This window comes from Pistacia vera, unplaced genomic scaffold, assembly GCF_008641045.1.
Source record: "Pistacia vera cultivar Batoury unplaced genomic scaffold, PisVer_v2 Contig82, whole genome shotgun sequence".
NCBI classification, from domain to species: domain Eukaryota; kingdom Viridiplantae; phylum Streptophyta; class Magnoliopsida; order Sapindales; family Anacardiaceae; genus Pistacia; species Pistacia vera.
In genome coordinates this window covers 179,226-204,003 of record NW_022196690.1, presented here as the reverse complement: position 1 = coordinate 204,003, position 24,778 = coordinate 179,226, and the positions used below count along the sequence as shown (strand labels likewise).

The 24,778-nt window shown below is 33.5% G+C and overlaps 2 protein-coding genes across 2 annotated transcripts in view; both read right to left on the bottom strand.

Moving 5' to 3' along the window:
• Positions 1-10,857, bottom strand: part of LOC116117610 — a 56,658-nt gene extending 45,801 nt beyond the window's left edge. The window contains exons 1-15 of the mRNA XM_031403630.1: positions 10,597-10,857; positions 9,615-9,718; positions 8,721-8,855; positions 8,569-8,619; positions 7,936-8,030; positions 7,742-7,859; positions 7,235-7,336; positions 6,943-7,131; positions 6,693-6,853; positions 5,445-5,615; positions 2,929-3,021; positions 2,504-2,828; positions 2,306-2,410; positions 2,111-2,206; positions 1,373-1,440 (exon numbers count right to left, since the gene is read on the bottom strand). Coding sequence (XP_031259490.1) covers positions 1,373-1,440; positions 2,111-2,206; positions 2,306-2,410; positions 2,504-2,828; positions 2,929-3,021; positions 5,445-5,615; positions 6,693-6,853; positions 6,943-7,131; positions 7,235-7,336; positions 7,742-7,859; positions 7,936-8,030; positions 8,569-8,619; positions 8,721-8,855; positions 9,615-9,718; positions 10,597-10,693 — 1,910 coding nt within the window. The 5' untranslated portion in view covers positions 10,694-10,857. The remainder of the gene's footprint in view (positions 1-1,372; positions 1,441-2,110; positions 2,207-2,305; positions 2,411-2,503; positions 2,829-2,928; positions 3,022-5,444; positions 5,616-6,692; positions 6,854-6,942; positions 7,132-7,234; positions 7,337-7,741; positions 7,860-7,935; positions 8,031-8,568; positions 8,620-8,720; positions 8,856-9,614; positions 9,719-10,596) is intronic.
• A 6,933-nt stretch (positions 10,858-17,790) lies between these two features.
• Positions 17,791-19,317, bottom strand: LOC116117612 (FCS-Like Zinc finger 1). Its single transcript, XM_031403633.1, has 2 exons — positions 18,819-19,317; positions 17,791-18,442 (listed from the first exon to the last, which is right to left on the bottom strand). The coding sequence occupies exons 1-2, from the start codon at positions 19,127-19,129 to the stop codon at positions 18,262-18,264; spliced, it is 492 nt and encodes a 163-aa protein (XP_031259493.1). The 5' UTR covers positions 19,130-19,317; the 3' UTR covers positions 17,791-18,261.
• Positions 19,318-24,778: the final 5,461 nt, after the last annotated feature.

Below are 24,778 nucleotides of genomic sequence, written 5' to 3'. Positions count from 1 at the left end.
ATCACTAAGATCACAACTTAAGGAGCTTAAAGTAAGAGATTATAGCCCTATAAAACTCTATTTTGTCAATAAAGCTACCATTAATATTGCTCACAACCCAATCTCATACAACACGATTGGGCAAAACATGTATAAATTGACAAACCTTTCATTCNCTTCATTTAACTCAATTGAGATGAGGTTACCAATTAAATAATTTAAATTCTCCCTAAGGCTTTTGTATAGATTGATTCACAACTATATTGTACAGTTTGTGTCTTCTTTAGAGTCTTATTGTGGACATCTAGTCCATTTCTATAACTATTTTTTATCATCAATACATGTCTTTTTGTTTCCTATCATATAAAAAAAATAAAAATAAATAAATAAAGCAATCAGGTGTAAATGGGTATTTATGAGAAAATTTAAAGTTGAAATAATCTTAAGGTACTTTGAAAGGACTCTTGGAGAAGGTTTGTTATGAACAACCACTTAGAAGCACCAATGTGAACCAGGCGGTTTCAATAATTGTTATAAGATGTACCCTAAGGTATTGTATGTTTGTTGGTGTCAATCTCATAACATGGAGAAGTAAAAAGCTACATGCGGTTGCTAGATCAAGTGTAAAGACAAATTTCAGATCTACAGCAAAAAGAATTTCTGGATTGATATCACTAAGATCACAACTTAAGGAGCTTAAAGTAAGAGATTATAGCCCTATAAAACTCTATTTTGTCAATAAAGCTACCATTAATATTGCTCACAACCCAATCTCATACAACACGATTGGGCAAAACATGTATAAATTGACAAACCTTTCATTCGGGAGAAGTTAGAAAGTGGTCTTATTTGCACATTGCTTGTCTCGTCAAAGAATCAATTAGCTAATCTACTTACTGAATGACTTTAAAGACAACAATTTCAATCAAAATTGGCAAGTTGAGAATTGTAGACATCTTTGAACCAACTTGAGAGGGATTATAGAGAAGTTGGAGTAGCTAGCATGATTTATTTCCTTCTTAGATTTTTCATTTCTCCTATATTTACTTTAGCTAATTTCTAGGGAAGTAATTTTGTAAATAGACAAGTATTGACTTTCTGTTTTTATACCCAATTAGCTTGATAGAATCTAATTGTAGATTCTAGAAAGGCTCTATAAACCTAAAAAATTGTACTATAAATCTGAATTAATAATGCAAAAGGAAACCAACTTTTCTCAATTGTATTCAACCACTAACAATACCAAACAAAATTATCCAAAACCACAACGAAGTAGGACATCATATTCCACTGCTAAACCTGTAAGTACCTCGCATATCCAGAACACCAACTGAATTTCATAACTCAAATTGATAAGTTTCGCCAGTAGAAAATCAAAATTAAAATAAGAAACCTGGCATGATCCTTCAAAGCCCGGTTCACCTGTTGTTGAGCTGTGCGCTTGACTCCATCAATTGTCATCTAAAATACAAATAAAGAGAACATCAGCAAACCATTCAATAAATAGACCAATGATACCCATGCTTGCTAAATAGAGAACCCAAGATCTTTAAGTGAGACATGATGAACAAAAGTAAGAGATGACCTCAAAAACTTTTTTTTTTTTTCTATGATTCAACAAAATTGCACTAATTGTTACATATCCTGCAACTGCAAACTAGTTGTTTTTATTTGTTCCAGTGCAGGGGAATAGGCTACAAATGCAGTATACATATCTCACAACTTGAATTAAGAAATTCTTTTTACAGAATGAAAATTATGGTAAAGAGAATAGAAGTTGTATATGATTATATAACTCTAGAATGATTCAAGTTTCTTAAAATAATTGGAACTCCAATTATACATTGTAAATTTTCGCAATAAGAAAAGATACGTTTCTTTTTTTTTTTTCTAAAGATTTAATCATTTGATTGAAGGTTCAAACTCTTTGTTAAACATTTTTCCAACATTTACTACCCAACTTTGCAATTACAATTATATTCATGTGTATTCCCAAATGAATCTAGAATCCAAGCTATCATCTCAAATGAAAGGATTACAAGTACATGTATGCTCAATTTTGGTAATATGGATAGCACCTGATGCCAATATTCAAACATAACTCAAAGAATAGGCACAAGTAGAATAAAACCTGCACAGCAGCTGCAGTTTCCAATGCTATGGTTTGACTAACTGCAGTATTGCTCTCAAAAAATTTGATCATTTCATCAATGGAATCCTTCAAATACTGACCAAAGGACATATTATCAGTTAATAACCATAGGTATAAAATCATGATTCTCTAATACTAGCTCCAACACAAGAGTATCAGAGGGTAGAAGCATACAGTCACATAACATGGAGAAGCTTTAACAGCCAAGCTCCAATCCACTTTTGAATCAAAAGGCTTGTAGCAGAAGAGTCCAACTAAAGAATCAGCAGTTGTCGCACTCTACATGGATTACAGAAAAATTTTAGGATGCCACTGGAGTTGTATACAAATGTATTGAGAATGAAAATCTTTAAAGTAAATATTGAATCAGACCTCAGCAAGAAGACCATTTGGCGATGACAGCTGATATGACCCCAATTTCATGTCAAAAACTTGTGTCTCAGGATAAAGTTTAACGGAGCAGTCCAGGTCTTTACATGATAACTCAGCTAGACAGTCCAAAACACCATCCAAAAGCTTTGAAGCATTATGTTTCATATGAATCTCTAGGGAAGTATGCAGAGTATCCAACTTCTCATTAATTATCAATGAATGTCCATCATCAACCTCCTTATATCCTATGATTTTGTTTAACTGGGCCCAGTCTTCCTCGCTGAAATGAAATGGTTCACTTTCATCTTCAGGGGATTGGTTATTCCTGGAAATAAATCAAAATCATGTAAAACTCCATAGCATTAGCAAATACATATAATTGAGAGATGAATCAAGAGAATTATTCTCAAGGTAAAATTGTTCACCATCCAAATGACCACCAAGATTTTTTAGTTTTTTGTTTCTTCAAGTGATTGTCTGATCCCATTGACTGCTCAACAAACTTGTGAGCCAACATCCTGCACAACAAAAGTTAAACGAAATTTATACTTAAGAAGAAAGAGGATGTAGGACAACTTTCCTAATAAACCTAAGATTCCTATTTCAATTTGTTTTCTTACTTAGTGTCCCTCATTTTATGAGCAATGCTAGATGTCTCTTCCATTCATTTTATGTCACATCAATTTGTACACAAATCTTTGTAAGATTTGTTTGTACATCTAGCATTATTGCTTATTTTATTAGGTTTTCTTAGTTTTCCTATTTTACTTTCCTTATATAAAAGGAATCTAATAATTAGTAGGAAAGTCTTTCCTAATAAAATTAGTTTTCCTAGTGTTATTGAGTCATAGGAATTAGGATAAAAAAGGGTTTTTACTAGCCTAAGAGTCATTCAATTGTTTTTTCTCAAAATTATTAATAAACTTGATGTTTATTTTCAAGAAAGCTACATGACAGCTTTTCTTTTATCCTAATGGCGTTTCCATCCTGCCAAGCCGATTTCATATAACGATCGGAATAGCAACCATCCTCTTGACGATTAGTAGAGGATGGGGGCCATAACAAAACAAGTTGTTAAGGATGTCGTTCAGGATCTACTACAACTAATACTTCACAGGTTGGATGCACTAGAGACTAGCGGCAACAAGAATTTAGATCGAAAATGTAGAAGGGCAGATCAGACCCTAACTCATTGTCCAACATCAACAAGATATGTTCTTGATTTCAATCAAAGGGCTCCTACAAATACCTTTTATAAACAAGGTTTCAAACGAAGTTCAAACAGTTATAAGGTAAATATAGATCTTCTTTATTTCAATGATAACTTGCATGCGAAAGATTTTCTTAATTGGTTAGAAGAAGTGGAAGAATATTTGGTGAATATTCCATAAGAAAAGCAAGTTAAACATGTTGTCTTTTTATTAGAAGGCTATGCGTATGATTGGTGAAATCATGTAAATTATAATACAAGTAGATGGGGAAAAGAGCCGATAAGAACATGGTCTAAACTAAAGAAATTATTAATAGAAAAATTCTTACCAATAGAATATCAGATGTTCTATCAGCCATCCTATCTCCCATATAACCCTAACTACAAGCCAGTCATAAAAGAATCACAACCACAACCACCTTGTTATATTTCTAAACCAACCTCAAATCAAGAATACTTAAAGAATCTCAGACCTATGACTTATAAATTAGAATCTAATCAAGAAGTGCATGATACACCAATAGAAGGAGAAAAGTTTTTTGAATCGTCCTTTAAGCAAATCTTGAAATGGTTCATGATTTGAGCATTGAAGAACAAGTGGTTAAAATAGTTCCACAAAATCATAATAAAGTGGAAATGATTCTTGAAGAAGAACAAATTGAAGGCAAACAACATGTTGAACTTGAATATTTGAACGAGAAGATACAATTAGGAGTTGAAGCAAAGCAAATTCTTCAAGAAGAAATTTTTGTTGAAGAGGTTGAATATGTTGAAATTGGAATGGAGCAAGAACCAACTACCCAAAGCAAAGATGTTGGAGTATTTACAATCTTGGCTCATCTTTACAAGGCAATGTTTTTAGCCAATGGTGGAAGAAAGAAAAGGAAGAATGGATATCTTCAAGTTTCAAGGAAGATTGATGATAAGGGTTATGTGTTCGCTACTTTGGAGGAGGATATAATGGTTTATCGCAAGTATTATCCACCGAAAACCCAAACTCGAGGACAAGTTCTTTTCAAGTGGACGGGTCTAATGTAGGACAACTTCCTTAATAAACCTAGGATTCCTATTTTAATTTGTTTTCTTATTTAATGTCCCTTATTTTACTAGGTTTTCTAAATTTTCCTATTTTACTTTCCTTGTATAAAAGGAATCTAATCATTAGTAGGAAAGTCTTTCCTATTAAAATTAGTTTTCCACTGTTATTGAGTCATAAGTGTTTGTATAAATAAGGGTTTTTGCTAGCCTAAGGGTCATTCAATTGTTTTTCTCTCAAAATTATTAATAAACTTGATGTTCATTTTCAAGAAAGCTACGTGGTAACTTTTCTTTTATCCTTTTCGCGTTTTTGCTTAGTCAAAAGATCTAGTAACTTGGAAGCCAAAGATTATCAGTATTTAAGTGTGTCAAAACATAATAGGTAAGCTGCAAGTATATATGCATTGCAAATGTGCACATGTGCACAACGGAATGCAAGTATGCACAAAAGCCAGAAAAAAGGTAACCGTCCTGAAAATGTTTGTATATGCATACTTAGATCACACAATGCTCTCTATATACTTCTTGTTCTTCCAACATGGAAATGAGGTCTTGAAAGATAAAATTCAGACAAAAAATCAGGACATCTAGCCTTCCCAGAGCAATTAAAAGGGAAATCTTAAAATCTAGTTCCTTTAGAAGCAACAATCAAATTATTAAAATAAAATGTAAATTTATAACAAAAAATAATACCTCCATTGCAATATGAGTTCAATATCAAGTCCACGATCAAGTTCCTCAATTTCTTCATTGTCATCCACTACTGCCCGACTGCTGTCAGATTTAAGCAGAGTGGCATACAGCGAAATATATCTCTTGCGTAAGCTTGTATACCTAAGAACCTGCTCCCATGACAATTTCCCACTGCCACAAGGATATCATTCTTAAAAAAAAAATGAAGACTCAATAACAAATTGCTAAATAAATGCTCCACTCCAATGCCCCCACACCCACCCTTAAGCCCAAACAAAAAAGTAAACTATTTTTACTTATGAAACAGGAAGCATAGAACACAGAGCATACTTTCTTCTAACATTAGAAAGAAAGAAAGAAAGATACACACCCAAAGAGAGAGTCCAATGCACATTTTTCACAAAAACCATTTAACAAAAAATCCAGAGCCCGGCAACTGATGTTAGGAGACTCAAGCACCCACTGATTCTTATGCCTTTGTTTCAAATTCAAATTCATCAAAAAAGTCAAGGGACAGACACCCAACATGCAAGATTAAAATCTCTAAAGACTAGCCAAACCATGAGATAAACTAGATAACTTGCAATAAAACCTACTGAAGAAAGAGGAAGATGATGAGGATCACAATCAGACATTTTGGAGGCACACAAAACTTAATCATCAGTCATATGTAAAGGCCAGGCTTTTAATTGCAATACATTAGATTCAGGCAAGAACATTAGGTATATCCATTTCTTACACCCCATTAAAAAAAAAAAAAAAAAAAAAAAACAAATACAGAGAAAATAGAATAAAAGTAAAGAGAGAGAAATCATCACACCAACTTTTTTAAAGATCTTATCCAAAATAAAGGACTAATAAATTTTTTCAGCTTCAAGGTCAAGAAGTTCTGATTTTTGTATTCGAAGTTTGTATAAGAGTATTACTTAAGTAATGTCCTGTATGCTATAATAATAGTAATTTCTTCTTAAACACTCGAAAGAAATTACATAGGTTTCTGAAGTATCAAAGAGGGTAATTCTATTTACATCTCTGCTGAACATTTTTTAGAAGTAATCATGAAAACTCTTTCTATAAGTGATTAAAACGGATAAGCGGATTTTTGAAATCGAAACTATTCTAGCAAATATGAGAATTCAAAATGATAAAAGTTCACAAGGGTTTGTCATCCTAGTTTATTTTCTAGCATAAGATGCAAGAATAAATCGCATATGAAAAAAAATAAAGGAGATTTACTAATTTAACTACCTTGCCTTCTTTATCTGGTCAGAAACAGCTTTGAATGCATATTTCCACCAAGACCTTGGATCAGATTTCACAGACACTAGCGGACGATAATGGGCATATTTCAAGCGTTGATTAAAGGCAGCAAAATTATCTGCTAATTTCAGAATATCTCTGTACCCATTCTGTAAACATGATATTTTAAGTGAGTCAAAACCATTTGAAACCTATAACACTCAGAGTTGAAGCATGGAGTGGAAACATTAGAAAATACCCTGGACAAACAAAGTGTCACATCATCCAAGTTGACCAATGCTTTTTGTAGACGCTGACCACCATTAGCCGATTCATTTGCATGCAGCTTCAAGTACTTTGCATTCCCAGTCACAGGTTGTAGAATGTACATGTGGGATTTCATAAGACTATCCGATGGTTTACCATTCTTCGTGCCAAATCTAAAAACCTGAAGCTCAGGGAAGCTGGCATGAGTACAACTAGGAGAAAAGAAAAATAAACAACATGTGCAAAAAAGTGAGATTATCATTAAAAAACAGACAAGAAAATACCTGAACCCACTCGGAAGGAAGCAAGTCCTCCCATGGCTTGTCCAAATTCCATGGGGTTATATCAGAATCTAGATAAATGGCAAGTCGATCAAGTTCCACCGACTGAAACAACGAGGAATAGAAACATTATAACCCAAGCAGAGAATGAGAAAACATATATCCAAGCACAACACATCAAGGTAAAAGAAATGGTTTGTTTTCTCCATTTCTTCAATTAAACAATGATTTTCCCACAGCTCATTACAGCAAGAGATCCATCCCCATGTACACAAGCTGATATACACACATCATTTGAATCAACTCTATGGATTTTCAAAGAAGGACAAAATGGCATTGCCAGTGAAACAAATTATCAGAAAACTTACTTTCCAAATAATCTTAAACGATTTAAAAGATGCAGCAAAGTCATTTTGTGGAAACTTCCACAAATTAAAAAGTGTTAGAATTGAAGAAAAATATGCCATATTTCTCAACAAATTAAAGTTACATATATATGAAAATATTAACCTTCTGTATACGGTCTAGTGCACCGCCAGTTACAAAAGTTTCCTTCCCACTATCATCAACCGTCACAGCTGAGAGTTTCTCCAAGGTTACACCAGCAGCAAATGGATGATTGGGGTTGCTACAAAAAGAAGTCAAAAAGCCTTCAATACAAGTTGATGGATGATTATGCAATCAAAATTCAGTTTCTTCCTTACCTCTCAACATCCTCATATCGGATATGGATATTTGACACTGACAGTTTCAAGTTCCCAATTATTGTGTTGATAAGGGATCCCAACCATGACTTATTCTTCAAAAAAGTAAAAAACGGCAGGTTTAAACTAGGTGCACAAATCATGCAGCATAACAAGAATGAAAATAGTAGGAAGTGGATAGACCACAAAAAATAATAGTCCAAATGCAGAGGAGTTAGCCTATCAGATCTTCCAGTCTTATAAGTATTCAGTTTTAAGTACTAATATCTGAAAAATTCCAAAAAGAAAGATATTTCTGATTTATAGAGTCTGCCAAGTCACAGTAGCTTGCTTAGGACATATGTAGACAACAATTAAAGTATTTGTTTTTAGGCTAACATTGAATGTTTGAAGTGTTTCATGAAAGTGAAGCAATGACTCTTAAATCTAACCAATCATAAAAGAACCTAGGATATGACTCATGGGATTCTAAAGCCAGGACTATAAATCATGGAACACAAAGTGAAGGATTTTGCTATCTAAATAGAAAATTTTGCATTCTATTTCAATAAATCTAAAGATGTGCAGTGACATGATCAGAAAATTAACATTGCTATTGTAAATACAGCTCAAAAAGAATCATGTTGACCATACCATTTCTGATTTCATTTGCTGTGCTCTCTCCAACATTTTCATTTCCATTTCCTTTCACCCAAAAGAAAATACAAGTACAAAATTAATTCTTCATCCAAGCATATACTAATTGCCATTACTAACATCAAGATACACAAGGCACACCCTCTTACCCGTACTCGGCTTTTCTTAGCTTCTTGGACAGCTTCCTCACTGCATCTTTCAACTTGAGTTTCAGGTTCAGCTAGTAAAAAAATTCGATCCAAATAAACTAAAACAGGATCTTGGCCTAGCCTGCTCCATGGGACCTGAAACCAAAATAGATCACAGATCTTTGAAGAAATATTCACAGTAGTAAGAAGATAGATGAAATTCACCAATCAACAAAAAATCTGTCCCATAAGTAAGGAAATAGAAGCAGTTGAGCAATGGAAAAACTATACAGCCAGTCTCTACAAACTTGGAAATCTCATCCATAAACTTTTTGGTATTGCTCCTTACTTCAGAATTAAGTAATCCGAAGCGAATGACCAGTCTGCCAGCAACGTCTAGCACAATTATATAACACTCAAAGAATTTTCTTTAAAAGATAGAAAAATGTCCACTTAGGTCTACTTAGACACCTCAGAAGGTCAGACTCCAAAATGTGAAATAATATGGACCCATTTTCTCCTAGAACATTTACCATATTATGCACCAAACCAACTTCACTCTCCCACCTCATCACAACATGCATATTCAACTCTTCCGTCTGTAGTTCAACAAATTCGGAAATGCAGCTCCATACTGATGGATTTGATATAGCAGCAACAAGGCTAAAAAGTAAAAATTTAAAAAAAAAAAAAAAAAAAAAAAAAGATGCACTCCCACATATCAAATCCTGACAAAATGCCAGTCTGTTTTATTCTGATCAATACTTTAAGTCAACTTAATGAACGTTCATCATGTCAAACCGGGAAAAAAAAAGAGTAGATTGTTCCTATAAAACATTGAGTGAATATTCAAAGTACATCTGTGTCACGATTTCATTTGCGCCTAATAGACAAAAAATTTAAGACTCCACAAACCTTAAGTTTAACTGATCCAAGAAATCCAGCCTTAACTTTAACAGGCAACTTTAATGCATTAAGAGCCTCTGGCTTCAGCTGCATATTTTTTAGCTCTACATCACCTGTTTTACATTTAGAAAATATAAAACTAATAAACAACCGTAAATAAAAAGAGAAAGATACTTATCCAAAAAAAAAAAAAATAGAGAAAGATAACATGATGGAATTTCGAAATTCTGGAATAAATTGGTCATTTAAATTTTCTACAGTGATATCAATCAGTAATATAATATAAAATCTAAGCTCACCTAATATGGCTGACGTTCTCAGCTCATCATATTACAGCTACTAAAGTAAAACTTACCCACACAGATGATAGAACTATGATTCTCACGTCAAAATATTCCCCAAATTAGAATTATGACTCTCATGTCAAAATGTAATTGAATCCATAAACAAAACATGACAGATTTTCTCTCTATATAGTTCCATGTTTGAAATCATATGCATCAATTTAATTTTTTTTTTTTTTTTTCCCTGGAAGGTCTCTACACTATGCTAGGTAAGAGAGAAGGCACAGTTTAATAGAGATAAGGTTGAACATACAAATTAGAACCCCTAATAATCTTAAGAAAAGTTTATAAGACCATAACCATTATTTATTTGCAAATGAAACTGAAACAAACACCCTCCATAAAACATTTCAAATGTCATTATATTAACCCTATTTCCAATATTTATACGTATCTTCCTTTAAGCTTGCGGGTTATCAGCATTGAATTCACTGAGAATCAATTGCGGGAATCAAATTCAGTACTAAAACGTCGTCACTTTTGCACAATCACAAAACCTAGTCACAGTCACTTGGCAAACTAGTTAGAACTTACTTTCCGCAAGTAAATCTTCAAACAAGTAGCATACTGGAAACTTAACTAGAAACAGTTGAATTTAATCAAAGTTGAAAATGAAAATAAAAAGAAAAAGAAAAAGTCAGACGGACCCTGCCAGACACTGATTTTGAGAGCTTCTTTATTGAGACCTTTCACGTAATTCCCCAAATATTTCTGTAACAAATTCGCCACCTGATCCTCCAACATCTTAGAAATCCTATGTTGATGGTTGAAGAATCAACAGTTAAAAATATAATCTACTTGAGCAAAAGAGTAATCGACGAAATCAAGAACCGACAGAGGGCGGGAGAAAATAAGAGAGAAAGAGTGTGTGTTGTGTTGTGTGTGCGCATTTCGACTCTGGACAGAATGAGGGAGAAAGATTCGTGGGTTAAAGAACACGTAACTTTTGCCTTCGAACACGCTAGGCTTATTGAACTAGAAGCTATAGCCGATCTAGCTATCAGGTGTGCGCGGTTTTATGGTAGCTGCTTACACCCTTGTTTGATGTTTCCCCCAAAATGTTAATAAAAATTCTACAATGCCATAGGAATTGAAGTGATTTTACTATAAATTATTGAAAGATTATTAGAAATTTATAATATTTATTATATAGCGATGATTTAAAGACAATGATCTAAGAGCATCTCCAATTGTACTCTTTCTTTTTTAGAATATCTTTTATATAAATAAAGAGCGTATCTTTTATATAAATAAAGAATATCTTCATTAATTTTAAAATATAAATAACACAATTTTTATGCAAATCTAATAAAGTCTTTAAATTTAACGAAAATGCTATTTATTTTTAAGAAAGAGATTTAATGGGAGAGAGTATTAATAAATAAAATGCATAGAAACTTGTAGTTTATTAATTAAAATTAAGATAGAGAGTAAAATTTGACTCTTTAAATGTGGAGAGTCAAACTCACTCTCTAATTTATATTTTAAAAATAAAGAGTCTGTTAGACTCTTGTTTTTATGGATAAACTTTTTATAATCAAGAGTTTTGGTTATATAAAGAGTCATTTAGAGATGCTTTAAGATATTATGTAATAAGAATTTTTTTATGAGAAACTTAGATTATTTTGTAAATAATTATTTTTTTATACTTTAAACTTAACGACATAGAATATATGTATTTATAAATTTTAGGGATTAAAATCATTAACCCTAAAACAATTAGAAATATTTATATATGTCCATTGATAACTAATTATTTTGATTTATGCATCTTTTGGTATCTTGAAGGAATGTACGAAAAAATAAACCCTAATTTTCCATATTTAAAGTGATAGAAATCATGTGAGGTTCATACCTACTCTCTGCTGAGCACGTACTATGTGCCTGATATTTTTAGTCGTTATGACTTATGAGAAGGACATTGTGGTAGCGACCACAGGAGATTTTTGCTCGCTATCCTATTCATGCTGACAAGGCTAATAAATTAAATTAAATTACTTAAATACCACTATACTGAGGCGGTGTAGGTTGCCGACGTGCCCGCTGCAAAGATCCGTTAAGGGCTGNTGCTTTAAGATATTATGTAATAAGAATTTTTTTATGAGAAACTTAGATTATTTTGTAAATAATTATTTTTTTATACTTTAAACTTAACGACATAGAATATATGTATTTATAAATTTTAGGGATTAAAATCATTAACCCTAAAACAATTAGAAATATTTATATATGTCCATTGATAACTAATTATTTTGATTTATGCATCTTTTGGTATCTTAAAGGAATGTACGAAAAAATAAACCCTAATTTTCCATATTTAAAGTGATAGAAATTATGTGAGGTTCATACCTACTCTCTGCTGAGCACGTACTATGTGCCTGATATTTTTAGCCGTTATGACTTATGAGAAGGACATTGTGGTAGCGACCACAGGAGATTTTTGCTCGTTATCCTATTCATGCTGACAAGGCTAATAAATTAAATTAAATTACTTAAATACCACTATACTGAGGCGGTGTAGGTTGCCGACGTGCCCGCTGCAAAGATCCGTTAAGGGCTGGACGCTAGCACACGAGCAGTTAACCATTTATGGAAGAAAATAACATTTTCATCCCTATAACTTCTAAAAGTAACATCTTGACAGATTTAACACCCAATTAAGTGCCAAGCCTGTTCCAACGACCACGGACGTATAAAAACTCTTGGGAAATGCACAAGCAAAGGAAGATTCAACGCACAAAAGTTGAGCTCACTTTCTATCTAATTTACTTTTCTTTCTCTCTAAATTGGATGGCATTTTACCTAAATTTTTGTTTATCTATTGCTTCTAAGTTTTCAACACAAAGACTATTTAACAACATCTTCCACTAACACTTGTATGGGCCAAAAATCGTCTTAGGTCTTATCAAGCCTAAACACGAAACATCTATTGCGTGGCCTAATGCCACGACCCAGTTTCGGTAGGATCTACTCTAAGATCCATGTCATGGGCCAGCCCATTACACCAGTCAGGTTACTCATGGACTGAATCATCCAATCACTAAAGCTTCGTCCCGAATTGGGCCTAGCCGTCAGTCCATTTGGGCTTAGGCCCATCAGCTTAAGATCACTCCAAGGAACCCAGTGTTAAATTCATATCCTAATCCATATACTTCTTATTTCATCTACATTCTAATTCCTCTAAGATACTGAATCTTATACGAATTATGACTCTTATTCCTACAAAGGCAAGTAACTCAAGATTTTCCTATTTACTGAAACTTTGTCATTATGAACCCAGAGTTCTACTAGGTTTCAAGGATCCTAGNCTATTGCGTGGCCTAATGCCACGACCCAGTTTCGGTAGGATCTACTCTAAGATCCATGTCATGGGCCAGCCCATTACACCGGTCAGGTTACTCATGGACTGAATCATCCAATCACTAAAGCTTCGTCCCGAATTGGGCCTAGCCGTCAGTCCTTTTGGGCTTAGGCCCATCAGCTTAAGATCACTCCAAGGAACCCAGTGTTAAATTCATATCCTAATCCATATACTTCTTATTTCATCTACATTCTAATTCCTCTAAGATACTGAATCTTATACGAATTATGACTCTTATTCCTACAAAGGCAAGTAACTCAAGATTTTCCTATTTACTGAAACTTTGTCATTATGAACCCAGAGTTCTACTAGGTTTCAAGGATCCTAGTTTCACTATATAAACAAAGGTTTGACGTCTCATTAAGTATCAATTATTCAATACCACCTACTAACTCTTAAAGTTCTTGCTCCTAAGAACTAGCACATTCGTTGTAGTTCTTGCTCCTAAGAACTAGCACATTCGGCAGTCTGGTTTACAAAGAATCACGTCATGGCTAAAACCACAGACAATGCCTCTGCAGACCTGTGGCTAAGGTCAAGGCTCTCACTACATCAATGTAGTAGCACATAGACAAAGTGACAACACTAAAAGTCGAGAACGCCAACATTCGGGCTAAGAACCAAACCCTACGAGAAAAGGTAACTCATTTCTACTCTCTATACTTCCCATTCAACCAGATACCAAAGAACCGCTTTCGCATCCCAGTGAATTTCATACAACCTCTCCTGACCCTAGAGACCTACATTAGGCATGATGCCCTCACTCGGCCTAACACCTTCACTCGAATTAATATCCTCACTCAGCCTGATGCCTTCACTCGACCTAGTACGCCTTCACTCGGCCTAGTACGCCTTCACTCAGCCTAGTACACCTTCACTCAGCCTAATTCATTCGGCCTGACACCCTCACTCGGCCTAACACCCTCATTCAGCCTGATGCCTTCGCTCGTCCCAACATCTCCACTCGGACTGGACTAGTCTCCAAGCTAAGTGCTTCTTAACTTAAAGAGTGGTAGACAAAATGTATGAGCCAAAAATCGTCTTAGGCCTTATCAGATTCAAACATGAAACATCTATTGCATGGCCTAGTTCCATGACCCAATTCTGGTAGGATCTACTCTAAGATCCATGTCATGGGCCAACCCATTACACCAGCCAAGCTACTCATGGACTAGATCATCCAATCACTAAAGCTTTATCCCGAATTAGGCCTCGCCGTCAGTCCATTTGGCACTCCAAGGAATCCCGTGTTCAATTAATATCCTAATCCATCTACTTGATATTTCATCTACATCCTAATTCATCTAAGATCTTGAATCTTATACGAATTAGGACTTTTATTCATGCAAAGACAAGTAAATCAAGACTTTCCTATTTACTGAAACTTTGCCATTATGAATCCATGGTTCTACTAGGTTTCAAGGATCCTAGGTTCACTATATAAACAGAGGTCTGACCTCTCATTAAGTATCGATTATTCAATACCACCTACTAGCTCCTAAAGTTCTTGCTCCTAAGAACTAGCACCTTCGTCATAGCTCTAATCTCCAGTTAGACTTTGGTAACCCTTCCTCCCCTTATCCCTTACTAAATTACTTTTTTCAGGCTCACTGACTTGAGCGTCAGAGTGCCTACAACAGACATCACACCAATGTTCTACGTAAGCTTCGCACTTGTTTCTTTGTGTGTGCAAGTTTAGCAGTTCGTCAGTGGCCTTAACCTCATAGGATCAATCCATTTCGTAACCGTAGATTTTTACCATCTACAACACTCTAACAAGTGTCATTGATTCCTAGAATTTGGAGATTCGACAACACAAAAGATTCTCTATTAAAGACTTAAAGAAAACAAAACAATAAGAATGATGAAATTTAATTTATTTATGTTTATGTTTGATTTGCAATTATAGAATTTTTGTTATTTTGATGTTGTGTTCGATTTTTTGTGATTGATATTATATTTTTTTCCTTATTAATTTTATGTGTTTCTAGAAAAATAAAAGTCTTCATCAAATTAACAAAAATACTTTCAAAAAAGGGGGTAATATAGTCTTCTTTAGAAAAAAAAAAAAAAAAAAGAGTCAGCATGCCAATTTGGTTGATCTCTCTAAGGCCCAACGATATGCACCCACCCATAATTTGCTATGAAGAAATGTGGTACCCAAAAAGTTTGAAAACGTCAATTACCTACCTTCCGTCCAAATCTGTTAGTAAAGTTCATTTAAAAAAGGATAATATAGTAATTTTATATCCAACAAAAAAATATAACATTCTACATTGTCCATTTTCTCTCTTTAATATTAATTTTATAAAATCTTTCTTCTCAATTTTAATTATTTTATTTTTATAATTAATTTTAATTAAAATTTTGTTTTCATCTTCTTCATCTCTCGCCAAAACACCACAGGACAACAACCAACAAAAACGTCCAAAGCCCCAAAAAAACCTCACTCAAATCACCAAAAGACTCAATGCAAAAAATCCCAAAGAACCACTCTCAAGCACTCAAAAGAACCAAAACACGCAAGGCACAGAAGGTTTGGGGCAAAACCTCAAACAAGTGGTGTGCCAAAACTTGGAAAATCAATCATCAATGCCAAAACCGATCAGAAATTGCCAAAAATCAAACAAAAACACACACAAAAAAAAAAAAAAAAAAACACTCCCAATTAATCTCCAACCATCAATTTCCCATCCGAAACTCTGAAAAACATCAATCAATCACAATTCAACAAACAACAAAAACCCTAGGAATTAAATGGGCGGTGAAATGCGAGTAAACGAAGATGGGAAAAATGGGGGTTTTGGAGAGGGCACACAGAAAAGACGATTGGCGGGGAGAGGAAATGTTTTCAGTGACGGGGCTTCCGGAAAATGGGTAGAGAAGTGCGACAGCTTTGCAAAAGACCCCTTTTTTTTTGCTATTTTATGAGAGAGATGAAGAAGATGAAGACGGGAAGAGAGAGAGGAGGGAGGCTTTCGATCTAGCCATATTCCGGTGTCAGGTTCTTGCCTACTGACTGGAGGAAAAAGAGGGAGAAGAAAGGGAAGAAAGAGAATGGAGATAATAAGAGAAAGAGAAGGGAGAGAAAGAAGAAGGATAAGAGATTTGGGTGGATTTTTTTAATATTTTATTAATGCAATTTTTTTATAACTTTTTTTATTTTTTTATGCACAAACCCTGAAACAGAAAAAGTCAAAATTACCCCCACAAAAATAATAGAATGTTGATAATATCATTTTAGTTAGCAGATTTACTAACAGATTTGGAAGGAAAGTGGGTATTCATCATTTCAAAACTTTTTGGGTACTAATTCTATCTTTAAAGCAAATTCTTGGTAGGTGTAAGTCGTTTCCCATCTCTCTAAACTGATACTCTGATACTGATAGGGATGATAGTGTCACTTTCAAAATCACCCAAGACAAATAACTTTCATGAAATATCAGGGATGAAATGGTTATTGTCCGACGATATACAGATATTTTTGCGGAAAAGCTTACCAACTTTAGTCGTGTTAATCCAAGTAAGAAGCAAGCGACACGTGCCATTTATTAAGCGTCATGCACCTATACAGTTTATTAGAAATGCACAGGTGTGATCTCGTGCCACTAATGTTGTTTTGTTCCCTCTTAGGCATGTGCATGGATCTCCATTTGGACCGGTTATTTCTGGAATTCACCCATTGGGCCTGGATAATCTTTATTGAAATTTCGCTGAACTTTATACTTTATGAGAGGCCTAATCTTCGAGCTCACATAATGGTGCTCTTCTACCTCCACTCCAGTAATAGTACTACTCATTGGGTCAGCCCAATAAGGAAATCCAACATCTCTCTCTCTAGTTTTTGTCGGTAAAAGAATTTAGTTAGATTTAGAAAAATACTGAATTACCAAATGGAACCAAGAAATTCTATTTACAAGGAAAAAAATAAACACAGCACCAGTAAGTAATACCATTTTTCCCATTACCAGCTCAAAAGTTTTAAGAAAGAAAAGTTAGAAATGAAGGAAAATCTGATGAACAATGAAGTGATATTTGCGGAAAAAAAAACATGATAGGAGAGGCCTATCATTTCACAATTTAAAACAAATCACCAGTTCCTGATAATTTCTTGAAGATTATTATTCAAATACTTTAACTGGAAAACTAAGGTAGGATAATTAAAATGGCAGACACCATATTTCAATATTTTTCTGAGTTGCTTCAATAGTTCAATCAATTAACCTAGAAAAAGGAGGTATGGCTTTGGTGTTAGTGGTTGTATCTTTCAAAACTGTACACAAAGTCACAAACATGTTTCAAGTTTTTCAAGACTTTAACGGGAAGCATAAGCTTTTTACCGAAAAGCACTTGAACAAATTCCACAAACCCCACTTTCTTCCAGTTTACCAGGAAGCTCCATCTCTCACATAAAAAGATGCAATAATTTATTCCCAGAAAAGCAATTAACAGTAAACGGAACACGGTGGACACCCAGAAATTTCCTGATGAGTAAAATATCATTCTTCAGAAATATTCGTCTGCTACACTTCAACAAAGCAAGAAGCCCAAAAATAAACAAAGCAGCCACAGCTTGCAATCAAAGATTTCTATGGTATATTTCACGATTTTTTTTTTTCTTAATTTCTTTTGGACAAAGCATTGCTCCAGGGAGAAACAAAAAGATTAATTCTTAGGACAAAAAAAACAAGAGCCATCCTCCTCTCCTCGCTGAGTACATATAAGCAAAACACACTCCTTATATATGTATTCACAATTAAACTATAAAAAGGTTGATAAAGTTTTGAACATGGGTTGAGTTGGACTGCGTCTCTCCTTTCTTCTTCATTCTCTTTGGCCCTTCTTTTTGTGGTTCCAATCCTCCATGTTTGCACTCTTGATTTTTTTCCTTTTTCGCTTTTTCTTTCTTTATGGTTTATGAAATATGGTAATTTATTTTATAGCATGTTCATTAAGCCGCTGCAACAGTGCTAGTACGGAACGAGTACTCCTGATTTTTGGTTGCTGATTTCCTCTGCTCTTTCTTCCTTAAAGCCTTCATGGATGAGGAGAGGTTCCGGTTCTTCTCTTTCGCTTCATCCATATCTATTTGCTCTTGTCTGCACTCCTCACTGCAAAATGGAGTGTCTCCTCTGCAAAACACCAAAATCTGATCAGAAATCAAGACCAAACACCCAAAGCTATTCAACTTTTATGAAAAGACTCCTAAACAACCGGCTTTTAATTTCATTTGGACTTCCCAGATCCCATCTGTAGAACAAAATATCATCCTGTTTGGGTTTGCCAACTAGTCAAGTTTAGGCCTTTCGGTATAAAATTACTTTGTTTTCATTTCCATTTCTTTAAAGTCTCGTCAATCACAATGGAAATTCCAGAAATTTAAAAGTTAACAGTAAGTTTGAGATCTGGGAGCCAAACACATAACTCAAAAACATATAAAAAGGTAGTTCTTTTCTTCCAAAATTAAAATATAAAGTTCATCTGAAAGACCTAAGAACAATGGCTGACCTGTACATGTAGATGTCTCTATTTCCAAGAAGTTTCTTGCAAAGAGAACAGGCTTCCAAGAAGTAAGGTTGATGCTCTTCATATCTCGCATCATAAAACCTGGGTCCAGATCTCGGAGAAAAACAAGCCGTGGAAGACGATGAAGAAATATTCAAGAAACTACTCTTCCTCGCATAAGAAAGAGGTCTAGAAAAGAAAGTATATTTATTCTGGTGATGGTTCCCAGAGAACCCAGCTTCCATATCAGCTAAAGAAGCCAACCCATCATCCTCTTCAATGAAACAAGGCCTTCTTGAAACTACAGTATCCATTTCTGTAAATTTTACAAAGTTCCACAAATGCAAGACGGTTCAGGAGAGAGAGAGAGAGAAGACTAGAAGAGTGCCCTGGAGTGTGAAAAAAAGAGGAGAGTTGATGTTTATAAAGATGGGTTGGTAACGGAATGACATGTTTTTATAGCAAAACCCATAGCTCTAAACAACGGCAGGTATGCGAGAGAAAATCTATTGGCTTTCATTACCTGCATCTCCCAGTTCTAAGAATTTTAGTTAGAAACTATAAACTTATTTGACATCCATTTTCTCTGAATCTACAAAAATGCCATCACGTGAGATGCTGGAGAATGTGTGTAACTAAGTGGGATGGTATTTTTGTGGTTTGTAGGGAATGTTGATGGTAAAATGGGAATATTACGAGCTCATACTGGAGACTTAAAATTTTATAAAGAGCCCCACTCGCGACCTAACGGCACATGGTGTGTAGTCTCGGTTATGCAACGTTAAAATTATTGAACCGACCCCACGCTCATTTGTTGCGCGTTAACGTAACGACTACACCGGCCTGGCTACTCCCGGTCACATTCACTCCTCTCAATATTGAGTGGTAAGGACTCTGGAGACTTGAGAGATATTTTTCTTCGTTTGGGTGGGTCAAACCAAAGACTTTCACCTTGTGCTGTAACCAGAAGGTATGGAGATTATTGAAAAGCAATTAATGAAATGAAGAATATTATTTGTTAGAAGTGCCATTTCATTTTTCTAAGAGATCGTTTCAAATTAAATGCATTCCCCTTTTTTTTAAATCGATTTTATTGGGGGAAAATGAAATAAATCTGAAATTAAAAACCTTAACGAGACAAATCCCTTTTTATTAATGGTGAAATATGAGTGGGGGCATGAGGAGCCTAAGAGGTGAGAAATTAAAATATCATAACTCATAAAAATCTTTTGAGCGCCACGCGCCATGAATGAGAGTGAGAGTGAAATGAAGAAAGGCGCTCAACTAAATAATACGTTGTTGTACTACCGAAAACCTCTCGAAAAACCATGGTTTCACACGCCCCCTCCACCTTTCCCTTTACTCAAACTCTTTGACGTCACCGTTTACACTTTTTCTCTCTTTCTTTTGTCCTTTCCTCCCCACTTCCCACTTTCGCGGGTCCCACTCTTCCCAAAAGCCCATCACTCGTGGGCCCCATTCCTCCCCCATTCTTTTTCATCATGATGTATGATGTGCCCCTCTTTTTACCAGTCTCATGGACGCTTCTCTAATTTTTTTTATTTATTTATTACAACTAACAATTAATTTTATTATTTTATTTTAGATTTTTTTTTTTTGAAAGATGGTGGAGTGTTTTTATGAGCTCATGTTACGAGGTTTTTGTTTCCCCAACCACAACCTCTGCCGTGGCTCACGGGCCACTCTTACGCTTATTCTCTGTACACGTGTGTTGTTGTGCTTGGTGCCAACGCATCCAGTAGGCCTACATTTTGGTGACACGTGAAAGGTTTCTGACAAAAGTTTATTGGTATTTAAGTCCTCATCGGTAATTATAATCACAGTGACCGATGATCCCGTACAATGCCGGTGTAGTTTGTCTCCAGTGTTGTCTTTAAGTTTTTGATGGCTGAGATTGCAAGAAAGAATTTATTACCCGATACTTCTAGAACCAACCAAGTCACTTGCTTTGATTAACTTAATACACATTTGTTGCACCGCGAGAATAAAATATTGATGTTACCAAAATATGTTTTTGTATAACAATTTTGGTTGTGTTAAATAAATAATATTAACTATTATTGATAGATTCATGATAAATGAGTATACAAGTATTTAACATAATCTTTTAAATTTTGAGTCTCTTTGATAATAAAAAAGAAAAAGGATGATCTAATATAGTCTCCTAAGTTATAATTTCTTTGAGGGTAAAAAAATAAGAGGAAGATGTAACATAGTCTCTCAAATTCGAGTCCTTACGATCTAACATAATCTCCTAAATTATAGTTCCCTTAAGGATAAAAGAGCAAGAGGAGGATCTAACATAGTCTCTCGAGTTCAAATCCTCACTATTGCTAATAAAGGTGATCATTGAAGCTCGTATCTGACCGATAATTCTAGGATGGGTCTGGGGAATAATATATCTATATAAAATATTATTTTTAAATGTGAAAATGAAATGTAATTGAAAATACAAACATAAAAATATGAAATTTATCACCAACATAATTAATAAAAATCTTTCAAATTATAATTTGTTTTGATCATTTTCAAGAGCTTGCCTTAAATAGAAAAAAAAAAAATTATTCCAAATTTTTAATAAAATCATTGGTTTAAAACTGGAATTTTTGTTTTATAATAAAGAGAAGTAGAGAAAGTTTGAATTTTTTTTCTTTTCCTGGTCCTAAATTCTTTATTTTGCGGCAATAAAAACAAAAGATTATATAAAAGTACTTATTTTAAATATTAATTAAAAAAAATGAAAAACAAGAAATAGGTTTTAAAATATATATATATATATATGACATATATGTAGTAATTAATACATGATATTTGAATGAAGCATATTTTGTCCCATCATGGTGGACCTGAATTATATTTGGGTAATTAAAGATGTGAGTAATAATAGAGTTTATCTTTGTCAGAATCTAGCTGTTTCCAATTCCAAGTGAAGTATTGATTGTTATGCACAATGCCCACGTGGAAAAGAATTATGTGCTAAGTTTTGATTTGTAGCAATTGATGGATTATTTTATTTTAACCGCAAAATTTAAGTAGAAATGTCCTAAAGTGGGATTTGATTCTCATGAAAATAATTATGGTTTAAGAGACCATCTTCTTATTTTAATCTAAAACTTTAATAAGTCATTTTCTTGGACAACTTGAACAACATGCATGCATTCAAAGTGCTAATCTTTTGTAATATTATTTATTTGTTGAATCGGAAAGTACATTCAAATCTCAATTATTAATTCAACAAACCTTTCACAAGATTGGTTCATCTAACACATGAATTCATACAATTAATATTATTGAGTATGCTTTTTAATGCTTACATTAAAAAAAAATAAAAATTAACACAAATATCAAAATTTGCATTCTCTCCCATATATAGAGACAGTAGAATCTTTCAATAATCATCATGTTGGACCAACTAAATTTATTATTATAAAGAAGTTATAACTTAAGAGATGTGTAATTACAATAATTATTTTTTTATTAAAAAATTATAGTTTTTATTTTTTATTTTATAATTCATGTTTTAGTAGTATTAAGATTTCAATTCATTATTTTAGTAGTATTAGAATAGTAAGGAAATATATATCAAATAATTATTGCAGAATTAAGTTATCAAATTCGACAACTTCACTACACTAATCAAATAGATATTAATGTCTTCTTCAATTATCCAAATGAGTAACATGTCGTATATACTTTAATTGAAGAAAAAAAAATTATTGGAAGTAGACAAGAGGAAGGAGATAATCCTAAGGATGATAGTACGGAAATACCAAAAGTTTCGTGTCAAGAAACTCTAAACATGTTTGAAAAGCTATAAATATTTTGGTAACTGATTATGAACCGGTAAGATAAAAGATGTGGTAACAACTCTGAAACATAAATCATTGTCAAATAACTTTAGATAAATATTTTATTTCATCTTAAACATTTAATGTAACATAACATATATTTTTTGCAATATACATATAATTATTACTATGTAGAGGCAAATTCCTTAAGATGTGATCTAGAAAAATTATAACTTATTACAATGTAAAATTTATTCTTATCTATAACTAGCCTAAGTTGAGACCATAATTTTTTATGACTATATGGAGGTTAATCTTATATAGAGTATCACTATAAAGATGTTCTAATGTGTGTGTGTATAAGTGAATGACTTTTTATCACCCAAGGTTTGCCTTAATAACACTTTCCCACCTAAAGTTTATATTCCGTTAATACCCAAAATACGCTTCACTTTCTCAGTCGGTGTTCGACGAGTTACCAGGAGCTAGGGCAAGAGGAGTTTTACAGAGTGGAGGTTGATGGATTGAATGGTGGTAACTGATTAAATATTCACCGCTAGAATCAATCATACATCAGTTAAGAACAGGAAACCCTAGCTTTGCAATGACTGACAATCGACAAGAAATTAGGTGCTGGACTGAGAAGGGTTTCATAGAAAAGAGATTGGAGGTTCGAATAGTGGTGACGGAGAGAATTTTTGCCGCTGGAATCAGCTTTGGACATTAACAGAATATAAACTTTGAGTGGAAAAATGATATTTTGAAACCTTTTTGGTGGAAAAGTGTCACTAAGGCAAACATTGGGTGAGAAAAAGTCGTTTACTTATATATTAAATATATATAATTCAAAATACTTTAATATATTTTGGGAAATTATATTTAGTAATCATTTTTAATTTAAAAATATCTTGGAACATCATAATTTATATTAGATTAACTTTACTGGGTGGGTGGTTTGAGTTTTCCAGGCAAAATTAATTTAAGAGTAAATAATTGTGTAGTGCCAAATTTTTCGTCACCTATCAAGTTTGATGGAGACATTACACATTATAAAAATTGCAAAAACTTTTTTATCATAGTCTTCGGCTCCGCCAATGGAATTGGAATGGACCACAGGATTTTTATTATGGGCTGTCACGCAACGGGGTATAGATATACGACAAACAGTCTATTATGGTCAATAGATTTTTATATTAATATTTTAAACATTTTGCCATCCACTTTTTAGGTTTCTTTTTGGACAATTACAAAACACCCTGTCCCGTCCTCACAAGAGAGATTTGAATCTATGATTTTATCATGGCTGAATGAGCTTCCTACCACAGGATAAAATTTTTGAAGGTTAATTCAACGGTATTTTAAAAAAATTAAAATATCAATAAAAATACACTTATAATTTGTTAATACAATTCTAAGATCATAGTTCGAATTAATCAGTTTATATTTGGACAGACAGAACCCACTACGAGCTATAGCATTAAACCAATTAAAATGTTGGATTATAGAGTTATGGTTTAATTTAATAATTTATTATAAAGAATATCATTTTGTTAATTTGTTAATCGCATATGATAAGGGTTTATTTTATTTACATTTTGATGCGATCGATTAGTATTAAATTCATCTGTTCCATTCAGAAAGTATTATAAGCAACCCCTGTTGTTAGCGATATGTTAGGTTTCTATCAAATTTCAAATTCAAAAGTCCACTTTACCCCTCTCATCTCTTATCAAGTACCAACTCAAAATGATTTCTCAAATCCTTCATGCAAATATCTAAATTCACAAAATCAACCTTGAATGTACAATGATAATTTTCAAGGTTACACATTTACATAAGAAATCTAAACAAACATTTAATCAAATATATTTCAAATTAAAAAATTAATTTGGTTGGGATAAATAAATTGAAGTAAATATGTAAAGGTATGTGTTTATTTGAAACAAGTCTTTTTAAGTTTTGAAATCTATATTATGAGGTAAACAAAGCCTGAAAAATTATAATCAACCTTAAAATAATTATAAATAATAATAAAATCAAAATAACAATATTTGTGTATGGGCCAAAAATTGCATTGGGCTTGGCTAGACCAAATAAAAAAATAAATATATTACGGCCTAGTGCCTTAGCCTAATTCCGATTGAGCTTACGCTT

Excerpts from the sequence above, each read along its gene's own strand:
- LOC116117612 (XM_031403633.1), bottom strand. The coding sequence starts at position 19,129 with ATGGATACTGTAGTTTCAAGAAGGCCTTGTTTCATTGAAGAGGATGAT. Across the intron at positions 18,443-18,818 it reads AGAGACATCTACATGTACAG|AGGAGACACTCCATTTTGCA; the intron begins GTCAGCCATTGT and ends GGTGTTTTGCAG.